Below are 20,195 nucleotides of genomic sequence, written 5' to 3'. Positions count from 1 at the left end.
TTTTTTTGTGTTTCCTGATAATTAACATAGGTGACCACTGGGTTTGAGCAATTGCCATGAAGGGCCCAAGAACACACATCCATAATGGTAGTAACTACAATCATTGAACCCATAAGGTTAGAGGCAAGCCGGTCTAACTACTATGCCTCAGCACTAAACTAACACCACAATAACAAAGTTGCGAAATAATAAATTTCATTTTCAGTTTCTTTATTCTTCTTGAGCACAAAAGATTTTATTGTCCTGTTGTAAGGTGTTGAATATCCTCCAAACATAGTTTCTATTATGATTCATAATAGAAGTGTTTCACGACCACAATGGCCCATACAAAGGATATGAATGGGTTTTAAAACTTATAGAAGCCGGCATACCAAGTGTCCTTGAAACGTTATTTAATTCAAAGCTTTAATAAAAGGCTTACAATATAGTAGTGCTGGGTGGTGGTTTTATATGGCTGTGTGTTTGAACATATAATTGAAAACACACATAAAATATATGCGGTTTTTAAATAAATGTTTGCTTTGTAATTGTAACTTGGTAGTGTAAGTAATTGCAGGTTTACAAGACACATAAAGCTCTAACACTGGGTTTAAGGGGATAAACTGTTGGTGCCGCGCATCATACACTTGTTTTACTGCATGATGGGTTGAAACGTCATTTCGAAAATATATGACACAAGAAATTATATATTTGAAAACATAGGCAGAAAAAACTTGTGGTTTTAAGTAAATGTTTACTTTATAATTGTGAACTTAGTGTGGGTTGGTGGGTTATTTTACAACACAAACGTATGTGTGTTTCCACATGTGTAAATTAACATTAGGCTGATATAATGTAAATATCAATCCATGCGTGGTTTATTGATAATGGTGTTGGATTTGTATGGCATTGTTGTATTTACACCAACGTGGGTGTATGAGCTGATGATGCCAAATATATTTTAAGTCCGATTGAGTCTTCTGGTTAAAAAAGCTCAATCAGATAGGTTCAAACATATCATCATACACCGCATTTATGCATGGGTTGGTAATTGCCTACTCTGGATTATATCCTTAAAAACAGACATGCCTTAAATTAACCACACACTAACTTACGCAGCACTCATATGTGGTTATACTAAACTCCTAATCGTATCAATATAACAGACTACCACAACAACTTACACGGGTGATATGCTTCTCCTTCTGATTGGACTACAACTTCTTCCTCTTCGCTCTAATCTGTGATGTCATAATATACAACATGATGTCATAAACAAATAATAACTAAATAAACAATATTTATAAAAATAGATTATTCAAGTTGGCATAAAATAGAAATAAAATTAACTTGTTTATAGTCTCACTCTATGGTAAACTATTTGGCCAACTCTGATCCAAATCCCAGGTCCCATAGTTTGTCTTTCGATAAGACTTCACCCATACAGAATGGTAAACTATGACATCAAACGTACCTGTTTTCCAGAATGTCCCGTTCACTTCTAAGAATACGAATCTCGCTTTTAAGATGTTCCACCTCATGTTCATAATCACCGACAAGATCCAACTTACGTTTGTATCGTTCGATCTCCTCTCTTGCCAACCTTAAGCTGTGAGGGGTGGGGTTATAGTGGTATAACATGACTGTGTGTGTGTTCATGTTTAGGTAAGTTTTGTGTGGCTGGCAAGGCACCAAACACAGGGGAGGCAGGGATAGTCAGACACACCATGAAACAAATCTAACTTATTGGTTGTAATGTTTACTCAATAATGCAGTGTATATAATCCCAGGGTAGGCCTGCTTACCCTGCCACCCCAGGTTTGGCGCCTATTTTATTCATCAGACACACGTGGTATTCATAAACCTCATGCTCACTGTCAAGCCATAGTATATGTATTATATCATTGTAGGCCTAAGTTCAATCATAAATAAGTATGGTATGTATTTTACACACGTGGATGGTATACAACAAGCACATTATATTCCCATAGGCATTTAAAGTAGTTTAGTACCGGTATTAGAATGTTAACTTATGATTGAGGGTTAAAGATCTATTGTAATATGAATGGTGCTTGTACACACTCATACACTTAACTACTGGTGCTACCAACCACTATAATAGAGTGGGCATCTGATCTAGTGGACTTTAATATTTGTGTGTGGTATATTTATGTATTGACCAATTATTTATTTCAATTAAGGGTTAACTTGATAATAATATATGTGTATTGGCTTATGTGATATTGAAACATTGCATACGTTAATTTCATATATGATTGCAAGGCATAAGTTCAATACATGGAAAATGGTCAGACTATAATCTATATACAATATATATAAATACATAAACAAATATTTGTAAATTACAAATACTATTATTATTCATACAAATTTTTTTCCTGTTTGAACCTACAAACTAAAAACAATACAAAACATATTACGTTTTAAATGTGTTTTTTAAATATTGTTTAGAAGTTAGAAAAAAATAACTAAAAATATTGAAAAATACAAACTTTTTTACCGATAAATAATCTACTGGGAACACTACAGGTATAATATATTTCGAAAAATCTGATCTTCTAGCATAAAAGTTTAATATATTTAAGAACCAACCTTTTATGTTGGTTTAATATAACAAACAAATAAATTGCCAGAAGATCCCTTTTTTTATAACACAATATTTAAATCAAATAATATCTTACTCAGCTCTCAGTAAAATAATTTCTTCCTCGGAAGCTAGCATGGTTCCTCCTGATTCTACTTTCGTCTTCTCCAAGTCCGCCTGGCTGCTGTTGAGTCTGTGGTGTAAAGATGGAATGAATAAAGAGTCGTTTCATTGTAATAACAAGGCTCTAGTTACGCTATGGGGGTATTATCCTTTTAAACTATGTATACAAACAGAATGCCCTTCAAATGCCAAACAATAGATTTGATATTCATGGCATGGGCTTTTAAGGTAATGAAATACGAACACAAGCCTAACTTAGTTACTCTGGTAACATGAGAGCAGTGTTGCCAGATGCTTTTTTGGTAAAAATTGCGCAATACTTTTTTAAAACTTTTTTTATATTCAATTTTTTTTAAACCCTTTTTTCATGCAAAAATGTTGTGTTAACACTGTAAATATTAAAAACAAATTTGATGTTGCGCAGCACTGCAATAACTTGTTACAATGTGTTACATGGGGTTTTGGACATTAAGAACTTTTTCACTTTTAATGTAAATTGGTGCAAAATTGTATTGAAAACATGGGCGCCAATCCTGGGTGCAGGGTGGCATTAAAATTTTTTACACTGCATTTTCTAGTAAACATTTTTTTACAGGATTGTGTGTCTAACTATCCTTGCCTCCCCTGCATTATAAAAAGTTTGAGGTTGTTGGTTTAATGAGTTAATATCTGCGTTTACGTCCCTGGCAATTTAAAAACCTTTCATTGCATATTTGGTGTCATGAATATAAGCAAACAATACCTTTAATTATATTTGGCCACTGTGTTGTTTCCCAGTTGAGCATATAACCGGTATAAATAGGGGGTGTGGCAATAGGTTGGGGGGTTGTCACCATAAGGCGACAAGGAAGTATGTCACACATGTAACCTGACACGTGGTTATTATGTTTGGCATGTAGGAGGATGTGGGATATTTATACACACAATATATTTCATCACAATACAAAATATTCTATAGGAACGTAAACGCACAATCACACTATGACATCACATAAACAGTTATGACATCACATACTCATCTCGTGTTAAATCCAACTCCCCCTTTGCTTCCGAAAGCTCGGCTTCCATTTGCATCATATCGTTGTCGTGTTTTATCTTCAGCTCCGAGATTTTACGATCTTTCTCAACGGATTCCTAAAAGGTTTGGGGGAATATTAAAATCTAGCAAATTGTGGCTTAAAGTGTGGGTTGGGGTAATGGGTGAACTCTGGGGTAATCCTAGCTTCCTTGGCATTCCCCACTGTAGAACCTCACCCATATGCTACAGATAGGGCTTTGAATTTGAGAAAGAAAGGCAAAATTTGTTGCAATAGCTTCAACAACTAATTGTGGGTGTAATAGCCAGAACTACAGGGCATGTTAACTTCAACCAGTACCTTCAACAAAGCCAAGCTGGTATCTGAGGTCACAGTTCCACCAGAAGTCATAAAACTCGTTCCCAGCCAAGGTAACAACCGACTTTTTAAAGTATCAACCCCTCCATACGTTCCCCCCTCTGATGCAGTGAGACTCATCGCCGTGAAAAGTTGGTTTTGTATCTTCGAGGTGAGTTCAATCAATTCACAAATGTGGCCGAGGTTGGTGTCGCATGTGTTTAACTGTTGGGGGGATAACAATGTGAAAGTTGCTACCGTGTATATTTGATTTTAATATGGAGCACAACCATTGGTCGCTAATTTGTCTAAATTTTCAGCCATACAAAAAAAAACAATCAACCACAAAGTTACATAGGTGGTAACTCGTAAGCGGACATGAGGTGTATGAAACATAACACCCGTGTTATAACAACTGTCAGTGCCCAGCCATGCAAGGAAAAATAGGTTACATTCACTTAGTTACCGAGTATCCATCTTTTAATGAGTTAATCTTATCTTGCAACACAGAATACGAAGAACCCTGCGATAATTTTCGAATCGTTTCTGCCATTTTTACAACAACCAGACTCTAAAATCTTTAAACAAAATACAAGGTGTGTTAATAATTATTACTAGACTAAACAGAACTACTTTATATTTAAACTTTTTGGTATAATGTTTAATAAAGACTCCAGAACTTTCAGAAACACGCTTATAACACTGTCTGGTACATCCATTTCGTAAACTACACGGTCTGTTGAGCTCTTACAATAACTGTGCTCGCAAAACAACTTTTAAATTATTAAAAAGAATATTTATTTTCCACAAACTTTAATATTTTTTCGCATATTGCGTCTGTTTTTGCGACTCCAATCAAATAGCTTCAGTAGCTCTTGACAAATTAGCAATACAGGGTTTTAAATGTTCCGGAAACACATGTTTTACAAGTATCTGGTTACTTGGAATTCCAATGTTTATTTTCTCATCAGATTTTGGAAACTGGGGACGCTACGCATGCGCAGTAGCCTGTTTACATTGCTATGCGCATAGAATGGTTATACAGTAGTTGTATTTGGTTATAGGATCGTTTTATCATAAAAACTGGTATTTATTATTTAAAATACTTTCAAAACACGTTTATTAATAATAAAATGCTCAGAAACTTCGGATAAGTAAAATTTGCAAGTTGGTACGCTAACTGATGTATATTTTAAACGCCGTAAGGTTTCGCTCTTGTTGCGCGTAATTTTAACACAAAGCAGACGACGTTGCATTTACGTACAAATTCTACTTGGTGTATAAATACCGCGTAAATATATAATAGCTGACATATTTTATGTGGTATATGCGATATTTGTTGAAAATTATCTGTCCGATCGTTTGATTTTCTTTGTTTAATTCTAAGGTTTGTTTGCGATAACCAGGATTACGCAATGTAGAATGGGGTGGGCTTTTACATCGGTTGTGTTTAAATTAATAAATGAATGTTTATTGTGATGGTATATTACTGATATGACTGTGTGTTGGTAGTCAAACAATGGGCTGGGTAGTTAGTGACATCACTGGTTCAACGTAGAGAATAGGCGATGACGTAGTGGTAGTGGGTATGACGTAAACATTAAGTACAGTTGTTATTTCATGGGTATCGTAGTTATAGCGTTGGTAAACTAGGTAAGGTCTATCCCGCAAAGGATCAGTATACAATTGTATCTCAGGTCCCATGACCATGCCTCACTGCAAGGCCTCACCCATATAGAATACGTTTGCATTCATTAAACAACAAGCATTTAAACAATTATTCACGATTGTATTTATAACATTAACTGCAATAATTCTGGCAAAAAATTACGATTGTCTGACTTTTATACAAAAATATGAAAGCTACCACGCTTGTTACTTTAAACAACAAAGTAATATTTGGCCGGTAAAGTCCCAATGACTTTTGGCGCATTCTCGTGTGCAAAAGTAGAAATTTCTTGGTTTGCCTTTAATCACCTAAAATGTAAAAAAATGTTAATTTTTTCTCAAAGTTTTATACTGTATAAGTTAAGTCTGCACATTTCTACATGAGTAAAGTCCTACAGCTAGGCACATCATGGGGTCAGAGATTCAAGCAAGAATTGTTCATATGTTTAGTAAATCTATACTATTATTATTAAACGATTGTTTTTGCTTTGTGTTGGCAAAATATATAAATCGTTTGTACACCATAAGTTGTTGTCATACAGTATGATGAATACAATGCGCATCTCATGTTAACAACACAGTATAGAACATGCATACCACAACCACAACACCCACCTCATGGCAAACACGGTGAATCCTCGCACGCCTCCTCATACGTCGGGCACCGAGCACCTTCGTGGGTTGGGGGGTCGCCCTGGAATAAACATGAAGTTTTAATATTTTAGAACATGGGAGAATATAGTCGGGAGGTTGGACAAGTTAAAGTAACAGCCCAGTGATTAACATATAACAGTTTTAGCTTTAATACCAGCACATATATTGCGACTATGTTTATATTTATGTCTTGTTTTAACAATGATTATTTATAGCAATAATATTTAACTTAACGAACCATTTTTGTTGTCGATGTTGTTTGGTTTTTATGATGTGAACAATTTGAACACGGTAACTCCACCCTTGCCTCTGGTTCAAGCAGGTGGTTGACCTCATCTGTAAAGTTAACTTCAACTTTTGTAGCCAGAGTAGGAGGTGTGTCTACTTCTTGTGTTGTGGGTGTTGTGTCAGTTGGCGTAGAGGTGTCAGGTTTGGTTGATCTGTTTCGGTTGGTTCGGTTGTATAGAATGCACGCCCATGTAAGGATCAGTATTAATACTATGGTTCCAACGCAGAAGGAAATCGCAATCCAGTGCGTTGTATTGAATTGTGATGTGTTTGGTTGGTTTAATATGATGAGCTTGCTGGGTGGTTGTGGTTTCATGGTTGGGGTTGGTTGGTGGAAATATACAGAGCAATTGAAGTTTTTCAAACACTCGCAACGCCCTGAAGAATCTCGGCAATCTTCTTTATTACAGAAATTAATTCCGCAATTTTTTTCAACCGTCTCGCAAGAATTGAGTGTGAATGCGAACCCACATATGCAACTATGTTGAGGGCCTGTTAGAGTAGTAGGACAACCTCCACCATTCTGACATAGAGTTGGTAAACACCCTCGTATATCCCCACATATCTTGCCAATGTACCCGCTTGTACATTTACAACGCGTGCCGTACTTCAGAGCTACACAAGTACCACCATGCAAACATGGGTTGTTGCTGCATATATCAACACCACAATCATCACCAATATAACCAATGGGACATTTACATTTGAAACCAGTGTTGTGTATCATGCAAGTACCACCTGCATATAACAATTATTATTTGACAACATACACAGAATATTGCTAAACGTGCAGCAAGCAAAAATCAATTCTAACTAACGGCATAATAAGTGGACATATGTATTATTATGTTCCATCATATACATTGTGTTCAAATGTAACTTATTTATTAAATAGTCGTTAAACCATCGGTGTGCTGTTTATACACCTCGTGCCCTGCTACAGTTTATGACAGAAGTGTTTAAACAGGTTATATTTGTCACTCTTCATATTCGTCCCACTTACCGTTTAAACATGGGTTAGAATTACAAGGGTTCAAACTTATTTCGCAGTTGAAGCCGGACCACTGGTTTGTACATTGGCATTCATAATGGTCATGTTGTTGGATACATAACCCACCATTATGACATGGGGAGTTACGACAAGTGACATGTGTGACATCACAATGCACGCCATAAAAACCATTGCGACATAAACACTTGTACCCCTCATTGGTATCCTGTGAAAAATTAAACTTTAATTTTGTGAATGTAAGTTATTTATCTTTATGCTCCGGGTCAACGACAATAATCGCTATGACACGAGTGTTCTATTTCTTATGGGGTTACAACCTATGTTACTTTGGGGGTGATTGCTTTTCTGTATGGTTGACTGTTCAGACATGACTGACCACTGGGTTCCATAGGTGTTTTACCCAAGCTAGTGATCACATGTGTCCACAATGGTAGCCGCATCAAGCATTAAACCCGGTGTCCTCTAGTTGCAATGCAAGTGTCTAACTATACTATACCAGACATTCTAAACACTACAAAGCAAACAACACACATATATTATAAACATATACATTGCAAGACATGTAACATACTCACCACACATTCTCCCCCATTATTACATGGATTGGACGAACACATGCTGATCCTGTATTGGCACATACGGCCAATATAACCAACTTGACATGTACATGTATAACTTCCCTCGCCACTATTTGTACACAACCCCCCATTAAGACAGGGGTGGTGGTTTGTACAGTAGTTTAAATCTGTAAGAATAAGATGGGGTACAATGCGATAGTTTCAACCAGGGCTTTCAAAACTGCTCACAACCCTCTTTTAATCTCCTAGAATTGTTCAGAAAAGGATAATAATAATATATGCGGCACTTTGTGTAAAATTAGTATAATCTAATTAGTATAAACCCCTAAATTTGTTACGCAACCCCCAATTTGGGAACCCTGGCTTAGAATATAGGCATAGTAGTAGCAACCATGGATAACCCATATTACACCTACCTTGATTACAATACAATCCCCCCCACCCCCGTCTACAATTACATTGGAATGGTCTCTCACAAGTTCCATGCATGCAACCTGGGGTCGTCGAACACTCGTTGCATAACTTCCCTCTCCAACCAACTTTGCATCTGAAATAATAACAATTACAACAACAATACATAATGTTTTGTAAAGCGCTCGCTTCTAGACCAGAGAATACAGGCTCGATGCTTGAGGCTGCGGGGTTCTTGGGCATTTTTAATAGGAACAACAACAACAATTACAACTATAGCTATGGCACATTAGTTAGAGCAGGTTCGAGGCTTGGCTCTGCTACCACTGTGAGCTTATTTACTTATAAGAACCTTTAATAAGTAACTCACATGCATTGGTTTGGTGCTTGACAATATCCTCGCTGTGTGTTGCAACCGTTCAAACATATTGCTGTGAAAATAAGGGTTTATATAAGTTGAAGTGGTAACAAAAGTCTAAACAGTATATTTGAATTAACTGCACCAAAAATGAGTGTAACTTATTTATCCTCGCATGGAGAGGCAATGACAATCGTTATAAGACGGGTGTTCTGTTTCATACACCTATAGCGCCCGCTTACAAGTTACCACGTATGTAACATAGTAAAAATAACTATACTTACGTGTAGTGCAATACTTCGTTCCCCCAGTATCCATCCACCCAGGCATACAGACTTTGTTTCCATGCATATCACAAGTAAAATGCCCAAACACGTCATTCCTTGGGTGACAATGCGTTGCGCAGTCACTACCATATAAATGCACCTTGCATTTAACTCTATAAGCGTAGCGCAGTTCCACTCCATGGCTAATATACGGCGGGGGCGTATGCCATGTATCATCGTTGTGTGCTTGGGTTAATAGGTTGCCGTTGCTGACGATCATGCGTGTTATTGTACGAGGTGGCTCTGTAGATATAATGTACGGGTTATAATACGATAATGTACAAATATAGTAGTTTGGGGTAAGGGTGATACAGTTATCACATAATGCCCCATATTTCTTTATCGTCATGAGGATACGGTTATACAATTCTATAAATATTCTTTGTTTACTACTAAATAAGACAATAATATAAAAAGGGATACATGTGCCATCTTACCCCCACCTTCTATACAAACATACATATGCAGTAACGAGTGTATCATATTGCCCCAAATATTATCGATCAATCGATTAAATATACGAGATATTTTGGTACACAAATATAACAACATATATAGTGTATATAAACATACTGCCGATGTTTCATGAAAAATACATTTAGTAGCAATTTAAGCTGTTAATTCTTGCAGCTTAAGCCAATAAATGGCGTAAATATTTAAGCGTTTTCTTGCGTTCGTAAGTTACAACGATTAACAGCCATGTTTCGTGGAACGGTAATAATTTGTAAACGCCGCTCAAGTCTCGTGCGCCAACCGTCGTTATATTGATATAGAGAAGCAAAGCTGGCGAGCGAAGCAGCTGCTTAGCGGGGACTAAACAATCAAATCAATTTTCACCTGTGTGTCGTCTATCCTCGTGTAAGATGTCCACGATCATCGAAAACGAGCCCTGGATAATAATAGATAATTTATAAGACAGGTTCAATATAGCTTGTAGTTCGAAGACATTTTAATAAAAAAAACAAAATTTATGGACATTTAAAGACACAAATGTTTTATAATAAGACTGCCAAAAGTTAAATTTAAAAAGCATAAAACGTAAATGATTTGAGTTTGGCTTGTTTGAAAACCCACAAATGCAGCTTCACCAAGCGGAAGAGTTTCAATTATTCCCATGAACCGTAACTTCCCACCATTTTGTCAGTGGTGAAACTGGGCATGTTTTCATTCTCTTTATCGTCCCATTTTGTAGTAAACAAGGAATATTTACAGAATTATAAACCCGCATCCTCACAACAAAGCGCGTTATTTAGTTAAAAACCCGATCAGGAAATTAAGATTTATGCGATGGTGGTTTCCCATCCAACCCTATACACAAATACACGCATGTGTTGTCGCCACAATAATGTATTATGTGCTAAACGTATCCTTCTTGTGTTTTACCTTAATTTCAAATATTACCCATGTGTTTACAGTTAAGTTACTTACCGGCCATCGAAAATTGAAATCGAACCGTATCGGGTGACGTCGTACATAAGATGTATTATCAGGGACGAACGAGTTGCCACCAATCGCTGGGGTTGAGTAATTACCAAACGTACAAGGGGCTTCTGGCTCTACAATAGCTTGGTAGTGCTTTAAACACACGCGGATTGAGCTTCTGCATTGTTGTCGGCAATTAGGAAACAAGTCGTTCGAACAACAAACACCGGCTCCAGTTACACCGTTTCTATTAACTAGATCCAACAACTTCAATTGGAAAGAGCCTTCACTGGAAACCTGCGAATAAAAAACATTTTAACTCATTGAAAACCTCGGGGTAAATACACCATGTCTTATAAGGTAACGCGTTCACCAGACACACATGGTGTATACAGTTCTTGCACATAGCGTGTTTTAACGATTGTCGTTTTACCGTAAATACTTTTTGCTATTAGGTAAACACGATTCGTTATCGTATTCAAAAATATATATGAATAAATGTAACTTTTTTAACGTCGCGTGGCAGAGTCATTATAACACGGGTGTTCTGTTTCAAACAACTCGTGCCCGCTTACGAGTTACGGCATAATATTTAACTTTATAAATCTTAAATACACAGCACCCCATGCGCGCTGTCAAACACAAGACACTTACGTATATAACAAGGTTGATGATGACGTAACAATGCGATATATAAGACAACATTAAGTACTTTTAATAAACCATTCATAAAAAAAAATCTGAAAAATAAACGAAACGTTAAATCGCGACAATTTCAACTCAACCTGTTGATGTACCCCACTAAATACAGTATAACTTATAACACTGGCTCCAGCTGCTGAATAGAGCTACAATTTCTAATTATTAATTATTACTCTAAACTCACACCTTACACAAATACACGCATAACGCATGCGAATACCTGAAACTCAACTATAGCATATATAATATGGTTACATACGGTTGTAACACACTTAACAACCCTATACATTACAACATATACCAAGTCCAATGCATAGCTATAACTACAATTCTAATATTTAACTACAATACATATGCATTGCAATATATATACATATACATACGCGGTATATGTATTGTAGTATATAATGTAAATACATTATACCGGGCATAATGCATTGCTATAAGTATAATACATAACAAAGCTAACGCACCCACTACAATACATACAAACTGAACAAAACCTGTAATTCGTAGTTCTAAACTCGACAATAAATAGCGAACCACCGAATCCAGACGTCGCCTTCTTCTCGCACGTGTTTCTAATTATTTGAAAAACGCGCTGTGCTTGAAGCCACTATGACATCACAGAACACACTGTGAGGTTTACTTGGCCGGATACAAGACTAGGAAGCTGTGACGTCATAGTAACGATTGTGAGCGCTAATAAAAAGGCATATTATGACTTATGTATAAGTTTTAGAATATAATTATTCTAGTTTGAAGTAATTTGATTAACAAGAGTTAAAGGGGAAATACATGTGGTATATATTTATAGGATTGCGTTTCGGGTAAACTACATTGTATAATGGGCGTTGTAATATAGATTACATAATAGCGAGTGTCTGTATAAATGTAATTTATTTAACCACGAGTTGCGGGGCAACGAAATTTATAACACGGTGTTCTGTTTAATACACCTCATGCTCGCTGTCGAGTTATAACATGGGTGTCTTCTTATACACCAGACACACATGGTGTATTCATACACCTCAAACTCATTGTTGAGTTATAACATGATGGGTGTCTTCTCATACACCAGACATACATGGTGTATTCATACACCTCATGCTCACTGTCAAGCTATAACATGGGTGTCTTCTAATACACCAGACACACATGGTGTATTCATACACCTCATGCTCACTGTCGAGTTATAACATGGGTGTCTTCTTATACACCAGACACACATGGGGTATTCATACACCTCATGCTCACTGTCGAGTTATAACATGGGTGTCTTCTTATACACCAGACACACATGGTGTATTCATACACCTTATGCTCACTGTCGAGTGATAACATGGGTGTTCTATATATTTAATACACTTCGTGCTCGCTTACGAATTATTACAATGTCACTTGTGTGTGTTTTTTTTTAGATTTTCCTATAAAACGCCGATTTAATTTGCATGACATGCAACCATATACAAACATTAGCAACGTCATGCTTATTACGTCATACCTTGACGTTGCATCCAGGACTCGGAAGAAGAGGATGAAAGAAAAAAGGCAAACGAGAGAGAGGAACAAGTTTTTCCCTTTTTCTTCTCGTATTTAAAAAGAAAATTCAAGAAGTTGGAATTTAATTGGAATCAACTATGGATGATGACGCAAGCAATAAGTCGCCTTCGTCCACCCGTGAGGAAATTCATGTTAAATATGAAACACCAACATACAGTGGGTTTGGTGGGCCCTTATATAAGGATGGTTTCGTAACACAGGGAAGATACGCTGCTGTTGGCATGGGTGAGTGATGTTCATCATTAACGTAAAATATTTTATATTATTGTAATTGTATGTTGGGTTAGGTTTTTCTTATAGTGTGTTTTAATGGCCGTCGTTTTGTTGCTAATTTCCCTTTCTCTAGTGTTTTAGTTTTTTATCCGACACTTAACGTTTTAATGCTTGCTAAGATGCCAATATACCGACATTGTTTATAACCTGCGGGTTCGAATCCCACCCTGGTAAGATGTCATGTTTATTTCCACAGACCTCGCCGCTTCGTTTCCGAACCTCCTTCTACCCGACCATCAAGCCAGACAGTAAGTTCTTCTTGGTATATATTAAGCCATCGTTGCTTTTACTTGATGACTAAAAACGGCCATAGACGGTTTAATTGGAGCTATACGAGAGTTTCTCTACTGACGTATGTTTTAAAGTACATTGTATTCAACATACATGGGTCCTACGAGAAGATACACCAGCATATCCCGGAGTTGGCCAGTTACTTTATAATATTAATAATTATTTCAACCCGCAGAAGATCTGGTGAGTCAGATTCCGGAATGCAGATCAAGTTAGAGTCAGGTGGGTCGTGTGTTTTCTTGTTTTAACGTTAATTCCCGTTCCCTTTGTCGTTTTAATTCCTAACTTTATATTGTGTTAACCTTGGTTGATATTTATTGCAGACTTATCAAGTTTAATCTCGAAGAAGGAACAACAATTGTCCCACATGATCAACCAACTAAGTCACCTACGTAATCAACTTGTAAGGAGCAACGTAAGTCGGCTATTAGTCACATATGGTGGTGTTGGGGTTTGTGAGGGTGGAGGGAATAATATTGTTCATATGGCATCACGTTAAGATACCTCGGTTTTACGCTCATTACCCAAATACCGCCAAACCCAGTAGTAAACTTGTATAAATAATCACATATCCACGAAGTTACATACGTGGTAACTCGTAAGCGGGCACGAAGTGTATGAAACAGAACACCCGTGTTATAACGACTGTCGCTGCCCTGCCATGCGAGGATAAATAGATTACATTTAGTTATTTTATTTAAATTATTTAATTTTGTTTTTAAATGTACATATTACTTAAACTATACACGTGACCGTATATACCAATCAAATCGTTTGTAGGAACAGCGGAAGCATTCGTTTGAAACAGCGGAATCGAGCTTCCATTATTACCAACAATCCCTACATAAACAGGTGCATTGTTTGCTGTTAATGCACCATTGTGACGTCACTAACATTCCATTATCCGTCACATTAACCATTGTTTCATATACAATGCAATTGCTCAGCACTTTATTGTGATTTAACAATAGAACGCTTATTACAAGCCATTCATAGTACCGCTTATAGCGATCTTGGCGTCATAGTTGGTCCATTATTACTCCACATTGTAGGGCGTGAACACTATGGGACCTGAGATTCAAAACAAACATGTAGGGAGCCGTATTATAACTTTGGGTGCCCCATTATAAGCCACGCTTTATTGACTTTATTCTTGGACTAATTTTTACCCGTTTTAACAACTGTTGCTTTTTGATAATTTCCTCCCTTTTCGTTGCTTTAATTTAATCTTCGCTTTCGTAAGAGATAAATAACGTCCACGTTCGTGTTAAACGAAAATATATTTTCCCTCCAGAACAAAATGGCCGATCTAGGTGATTCCCCATATACGTCACAAACTTCAGGATCGTTAAAGAAATCAGTCAAGCGTTTCAAAGGTTTGTGATTGGTTTAATTAAATTTAATGTTATGACGTAACATATATAACGATTGAGTTACAACAGGCTATGGGCACGGGTGTTCTGTATCATACTCCTCATGCCCTCCTACAAGTTCTTGTATACATGGGTGTTGGTGTAATGGGACAACTCTGGCCTAAACCCCAGGTCCCATGGCTTGCCTAACTATAGGACCCAAATAATATAGAATGTGCATATACAATGTTGGGGTAATGGGACAACTCTGGCCTAAATCCCAGGTCCCATGGCTTGCCTCACTGTACCTCACCCATACATAATATATTTCACAAACTTTAATATTTCAACCTTCACATTCCAGATACGAAACCACACAACTCAAAGGTAAACAATTCTGTTATTATGACGTAATAAGATATTTATTCATTGTAACAATTGTAGAACGTGACGCAACAACCACGAAGCGATTTATCAATCATGACGTCATTGCCTTTTCGCGAAGCGAAATTTTCAAGAGAGGAAGGTAACAATGAAGTTGTGTGACGTAACAATGGTGTTGTTGCTAAGTATAATATAGTAGGTTGGGGTAAGATGGTTCATGTTGGTTGGGGAAAGATGGTCCACGTGTTATTGGTACTGTTCGTTTTCATGACATCATAGTGTTAATTTATAGGTTGGAAGAATACGATCGCGTCGACGAATAATGACGTAACGATGACGTCACCTCCAGTATCGTCGGTGAGTTTATGTTACGAAGGTCAAACTTATGTAAGCTTGGGTTACAAAACGTATTGTACGTGAAGTTTTTTTCTATCAAATACATATAATATATTTATTTTTTGCGTTCAGTACGATACCGAAGATGAAATTAAATAAAACAACGAATAGAAGCTGGGGGGATTAGCAGCAAAACGGCAGTCGGTAAAACACGATTTGAGTAAAACTACTTGTAGAAGTGTTAAGTAAAATACATGACTGCTAAACCCCGAGTCTATAGTATTTAACAGTGTGCTGGTTCGTGGGATAAACGACAAACAGTGTACCGGTTCGTGGGATAAACGACAAACAGTGTACCGGGCATACAAATAAAGTTAAGTTGGTGTTACGCAAACATTCCCACAATTAAAACCAACCGGAAACCACGTGTTTTGTGAAGTTTCCTGGCATTATGGGTATGAATGGCAGCTTGTAAGTTGTATAATGGAAAGTTAGTGTTTCATTCATTGTATTAAAACCCTACGATTATTTGTATAAAAGCTTTTACATTCATTTGTGCGCCAGCGTTTGTATAACTTCCACGTTTTGTAGTAGGTTTACAATGGTTAGGTATATCATAGAATGTGTTTGCTTGGACAAAACCTTGTGTGGTCATGCGTGTGGGAGAAAGTTGCTTTGGTATTTTCGAAGTTGAATTTAACGGATATTTGGTGTCGATCATTAGAATGTGTAAATCTTTGCAATCGGGGTTAGGGATTACAAACTGCGCATAAATTCTTAATGCCGGGTACGTTATGCTGGGACAAGTTTTCTCTTATATCGTCCCATTTGGTAGTAATTAAAAAATATTTACAGAATTATAAAACCGTAGCCCGCCACTCTAAAAAGAACGTTTTAATTGTTAAAACTCGATTGGGAAACATGGGACATTATGTGCTAACGGTATCCATCTTACCCCACAGTTCGGTATACACATTATTTCCTGGTTTTAATACAATACCTGTACAGAACGTTTATATTTGTGATGTAATAGGAAGCCCTTATGATGTAATAAAGCGGTTACAATTCTCTTATCTAATGTTAAACACGAATGACATAATACCGTACATGGTTTGCGACTCGCACAAAAGCTACAATGAATTATTTCTTTGTTTCATGAACATTAAGTTAATATTGTACGATGTTTGGTTGATAATAAAACATTGTGTTCACCAAGACCAGTTATAACAATGGGTCACTTATATATTTATTTTCTATAACTCAATCCTCGTGTTGCTGCTTCCTTCTTTTCGTTGTTTTAATTAATTTAATCTTCACCATCGCATTCGAAGTGACAAACGTAAGGGAATGTTATGCTGTTTCATGGAATTCAACTCAAATATATACTTCGTTGTTTAAATTAGGTTCACATATGTTCTCCTTTTGCAGAAAAACACAAAACCTTTTCAGAATCGTTTAAGTGAGTCTTCTTCAAGGGGAGCTGTTTATTGTGAACCGACAAGAGGTTTGTTGTTGTTGTAACTTATTTAGCGTGGCGGTGCAACGGCAGTAGTTGTAGCACATGTGTTACCAGTTACGATGTATGTAACTTTGTGGTTGATTATTTTCTGTATGACCGACAATTTAGACAATGCATTGGTGGGCTCGCCTATGGAAAATCTCTAAACTATAGAGGCCCTAACCAGTTAACCGTTATGCGACCGTGTATGGTGTGCAACGCCCGTGTCCATATGGTTTCCCCGAGGATAAACATGAAAGTATCCTAACTCGACATCAAGCATGAGGTGTATGAAGCCATCCACATATATAGTATAACCCAACAATACCCCCAGGTGTAAAACACGGTAAGAATCACATCAAGCGTCCAATGAACGCATTTATGGTTTGGGCCAAGGACGAACGACGGAGGATTCTTCAGGCGTTTCCAGACATGCATAACTCGAACATAAGCAAGATATTGGGTGAGTGGTGTTGTGTGTAGCTTTGGGCAAGATACTTGGGGGTGATTACTACAACCCAGTGGTCACTAATATGCTTTCTTCATCGTCAGCCATACATAGAAACAATCACCCACAAAGTTACATACGTGGTAACTTGTAAGCGGGCACATGGTGTATGAAACAGAACACCCGTGTTATAACGACTGTCATTGTGNTGATAACCCCCTTCTTCTTGCTGATTTAGGTAATTTAATCGCTATCGGTTTTTGAAAAGATAAATTATAAAAATATTGTATAAAGTATAAAGGGGGAAATGGGAGACATTTTCATTCTCTTTTTTCGTTTCATTTTATAGTAAACCAAGAACACTTAAAGAATTATAAAACCGTATCCCGACGAGTTCCATAGGCCGTTGTTAATTTTTTTAATTTAAACCATGATTAGGATATTTGGGTATTATGTTCTAAAGGCGTTCCGTCTTTCCTTACCCTACTATATGTTATTTGTACGCTTGTAGCTTCGTATGTTGTATGAGCAACAATAGCCCGTATGCGAAACAATAAAAACCCGTGTGCGCAACAGTAAAAAACCCGTATGCGCAACAATAAAAACCCGTATGCGCAACAATAAAAACCCGTATGCGCAACAATAAAAACCCGTATGCGCAACAATAAAAACCCGTATGCGCAACAATAAAAACCCGTATGCGCAACAATAAAAACCCGTATGCGCAACTATAAAAACCCGTATGCGCAACTATAAAAACCCGTATGCGCAACAATAAAAACCCGTATGCGCAACAATAAAAACCCGTATGCGCAACAATAAAAACCCGTATGCGCAACAATAAAAACCCGTATGCGCAACAATAAAAAAAACCGTATGCGCAACATTGAAAACTCATATGCGCAACAATAACACCCCTTATGTACAACAGGGGCCAAATGGAAGGAGATGTCAAGTAATGAGAAACGACCTTTCTACGACGAACAAACCAGATTGAACAAACTGCATTTAGAGAAATATCCGGATTATAAATATAAACCAAGACCGAAACGAACTTGCATTGTGGACGGGAAACGACTTCGAATATCCGAGTACAAGGCGAGTTGTAATGTATATGAGTGAGGTTTCATGCCATGATTTGTTACTTAAGAATATAATCGTACAAATACATCCCATCACCCTAAAACTTTATTTATAACTATTCTGGTAACTTTAAAAGTTTAGAAACTGGTGAAAATAAACTGAAAGCGCAAATATTTCCGTACCGTTGCTACGACGTCCTTTATATTCAGGTTGCTTCTTATCGTGTTCGACCCTGTTTTCACTTGCATTATAAACCATATTTCAACTTACAATTTTACTATAATATGGTATTTGTAAGCGAGCATGAGGTGTATGAAACAGAACACCCATATTATAACGACTATCGTTTTCGGCCACATGAGGATAAACAAAACAATGACCCCACCCATATGGAATCCTAAACTTCATATTCTGTCCACAGGCGCTGATGCGACACCGAAGGAATGAACAGAAACAACAAAACGATGGGAACACCCCAAAGTTTGCGAAATAGTGATCTATGCTTGCCTAACCTGGATTCGAATCCATCACCCTCTAACGCAGGAATAATCGTTTTCTTTCCCGGACTTTGTGTGAATATATTGATATCTGGTGTATGAAACTTTTATTGTTGTTAAAGAAAGAATGAACTTACTTTATCCCTGCATGGCGGGGCAACGACAGTCGTTATAACACGGATGTTCTGTTTCATACACCTCGTGCTCGCTTACAAGTTCCACGTATGTAACTTTGTGGGTGATTGTTTATCTGTATGACCAACACTTTATACGACTCCTATTATCAATAACCACTGCCTTAAACCCAATGTTCCTTGTCTATGTTTTGTTCCTCTTCAGTCACTTTGCATTCGCTGCCATAATCGTGTTCGTTGTATTTGCTATGATAACGTCAACGGGGAATCCCCCACTACGTATCAAACTGCCTTTTCTCCTTGTTTTATCCTTCGGGCTAAAGTGCCAGTCCTCGCATTTAATGCAGTTCTGCGCAGTATAAGAGGTGTTGGCGGTGTGAACACCAAAGTTGAGCTGTCGCAATTCTGTTGGCTTGATTAAAACTGCAAATTGCCAAATGATCTAAAAACGTTTCATCCTTCGAGCTTACGCGCTAAAGTTACTTTGCAGTCCAGTATTTTTCAGCGTTTGCAATGTTAGTAGTAGTATGTGTGCAGCAGATACGAAGTAGCAACGTTTTTAACTCGATCTATAAGTTAGAAGTTTAGCCTTGTATAGTTTTAATTTATTATAAGTAGTAGCAGCTTATAACGACAAATCGCACGAAACGTTCTTTTCCTCGGGCAAACGACGCTTCAGTGCAAAGGGAGCGGTGTTTCTGCAGCAGATAGGTTGTTATGGCTCTTGCTGACTCACTTAGTTTGATAAACAGAAGCAGAGTCCGTATATAAACACGGACTCTGGACAGAAGGTATAAAATACGTTTTAATCCTCGGGCAATTCGTGCTTGCCGCTGC

The 20,195-nt window shown here is 37.2% G+C and overlaps 3 protein-coding genes across 4 annotated transcripts in view; 1 reads left to right on the top strand and 2 right to left on the bottom strand.

The window, feature by feature from the left end:
• The window catches only part of LOC100175062 (mitochondria-eating protein), a 7,894-nt gene extending 3,234 nt beyond the window's left edge, over positions 1-4,660 (bottom strand). Inside the window, exons 1-6 of the mRNA XM_002127733.5 lie at positions 4,547-4,660; positions 4,084-4,305; positions 3,723-3,841; positions 2,682-2,777; positions 1,454-1,588; positions 1,164-1,220 (exon numbers count right to left, since the gene is read on the bottom strand). Of these exons, the coding sequence (XP_002127769.2) occupies positions 1,164-1,220; positions 1,454-1,588; positions 2,682-2,777; positions 3,723-3,841; positions 4,084-4,305; positions 4,547-4,633 (716 nt within the window). The 5' untranslated portion in view covers positions 4,634-4,660. The remainder of the gene's footprint in view (positions 1-1,163; positions 1,221-1,453; positions 1,589-2,681; positions 2,778-3,722; positions 3,842-4,083; positions 4,306-4,546) is intronic.
• Positions 4,591-20,195, top strand: LOC778764. Of its 2 annotated transcripts, none has more exons than XM_026838412.1 (14): positions 4,591-4,676; positions 13,021-13,287; positions 13,532-13,583; positions 13,802-13,848; positions 13,950-14,041; positions 14,407-14,478; positions 14,921-15,002; positions 15,343-15,365; positions 15,423-15,504; positions 15,655-15,719; positions 17,127-17,202; positions 17,531-17,659; positions 18,576-18,742; positions 19,149-20,195. In XM_026838412.1, the coding sequence occupies exons 2-14, from the start codon at positions 13,140-13,142 to the stop codon at positions 19,218-19,220; spliced, it is 1,107 nt and encodes a 368-aa protein (XP_026694213.1). In that variant the 5' UTR covers positions 4,591-4,676; positions 13,021-13,139; the 3' UTR covers positions 19,221-20,195. The 2 variants fall into 2 exon arrangements, with proteins under 2 accessions (XP_026694213.1, XP_002121666.3); XM_002121630.5 differs by lacking the exon at positions 4,591-4,676 and adding an exon at positions 11,119-11,134 and having other exon boundaries at positions 19,149-19,799.
• delta (protein) lies at positions 5,849-11,520 on the bottom strand. Its single transcript, NM_001078209.1, is given in 11 exon segments — positions 5,849-6,057; positions 6,364-6,442; positions 6,641-7,428; positions 7,694-7,907; positions 8,278-8,447; positions 8,697-8,827; positions 9,062-9,122; positions 9,334-9,618; positions 10,213-10,264; positions 10,804-11,094; positions 11,452-11,520. Coding segments are annotated over 10 exon segments (2,121 nt in total). The 5' UTR covers positions 11,503-11,520; the 3' UTR covers positions 5,849-6,057; position 6,364.

The sequence above is a fragment of the Ciona intestinalis genome, unplaced genomic scaffold (assembly GCF_000224145.3).
Source record: "Ciona intestinalis unplaced genomic scaffold, KH HT000077.2, whole genome shotgun sequence".
Classification (NCBI taxonomy): Eukaryota; Metazoa; Chordata; class Ascidiacea; order Phlebobranchia; family Cionidae; genus Ciona; species Ciona intestinalis.
The sequence above is the reverse complement of the archived record's forward strand: the minus strand, read 5'-3'. Positions and strand labels throughout refer to the sequence as shown.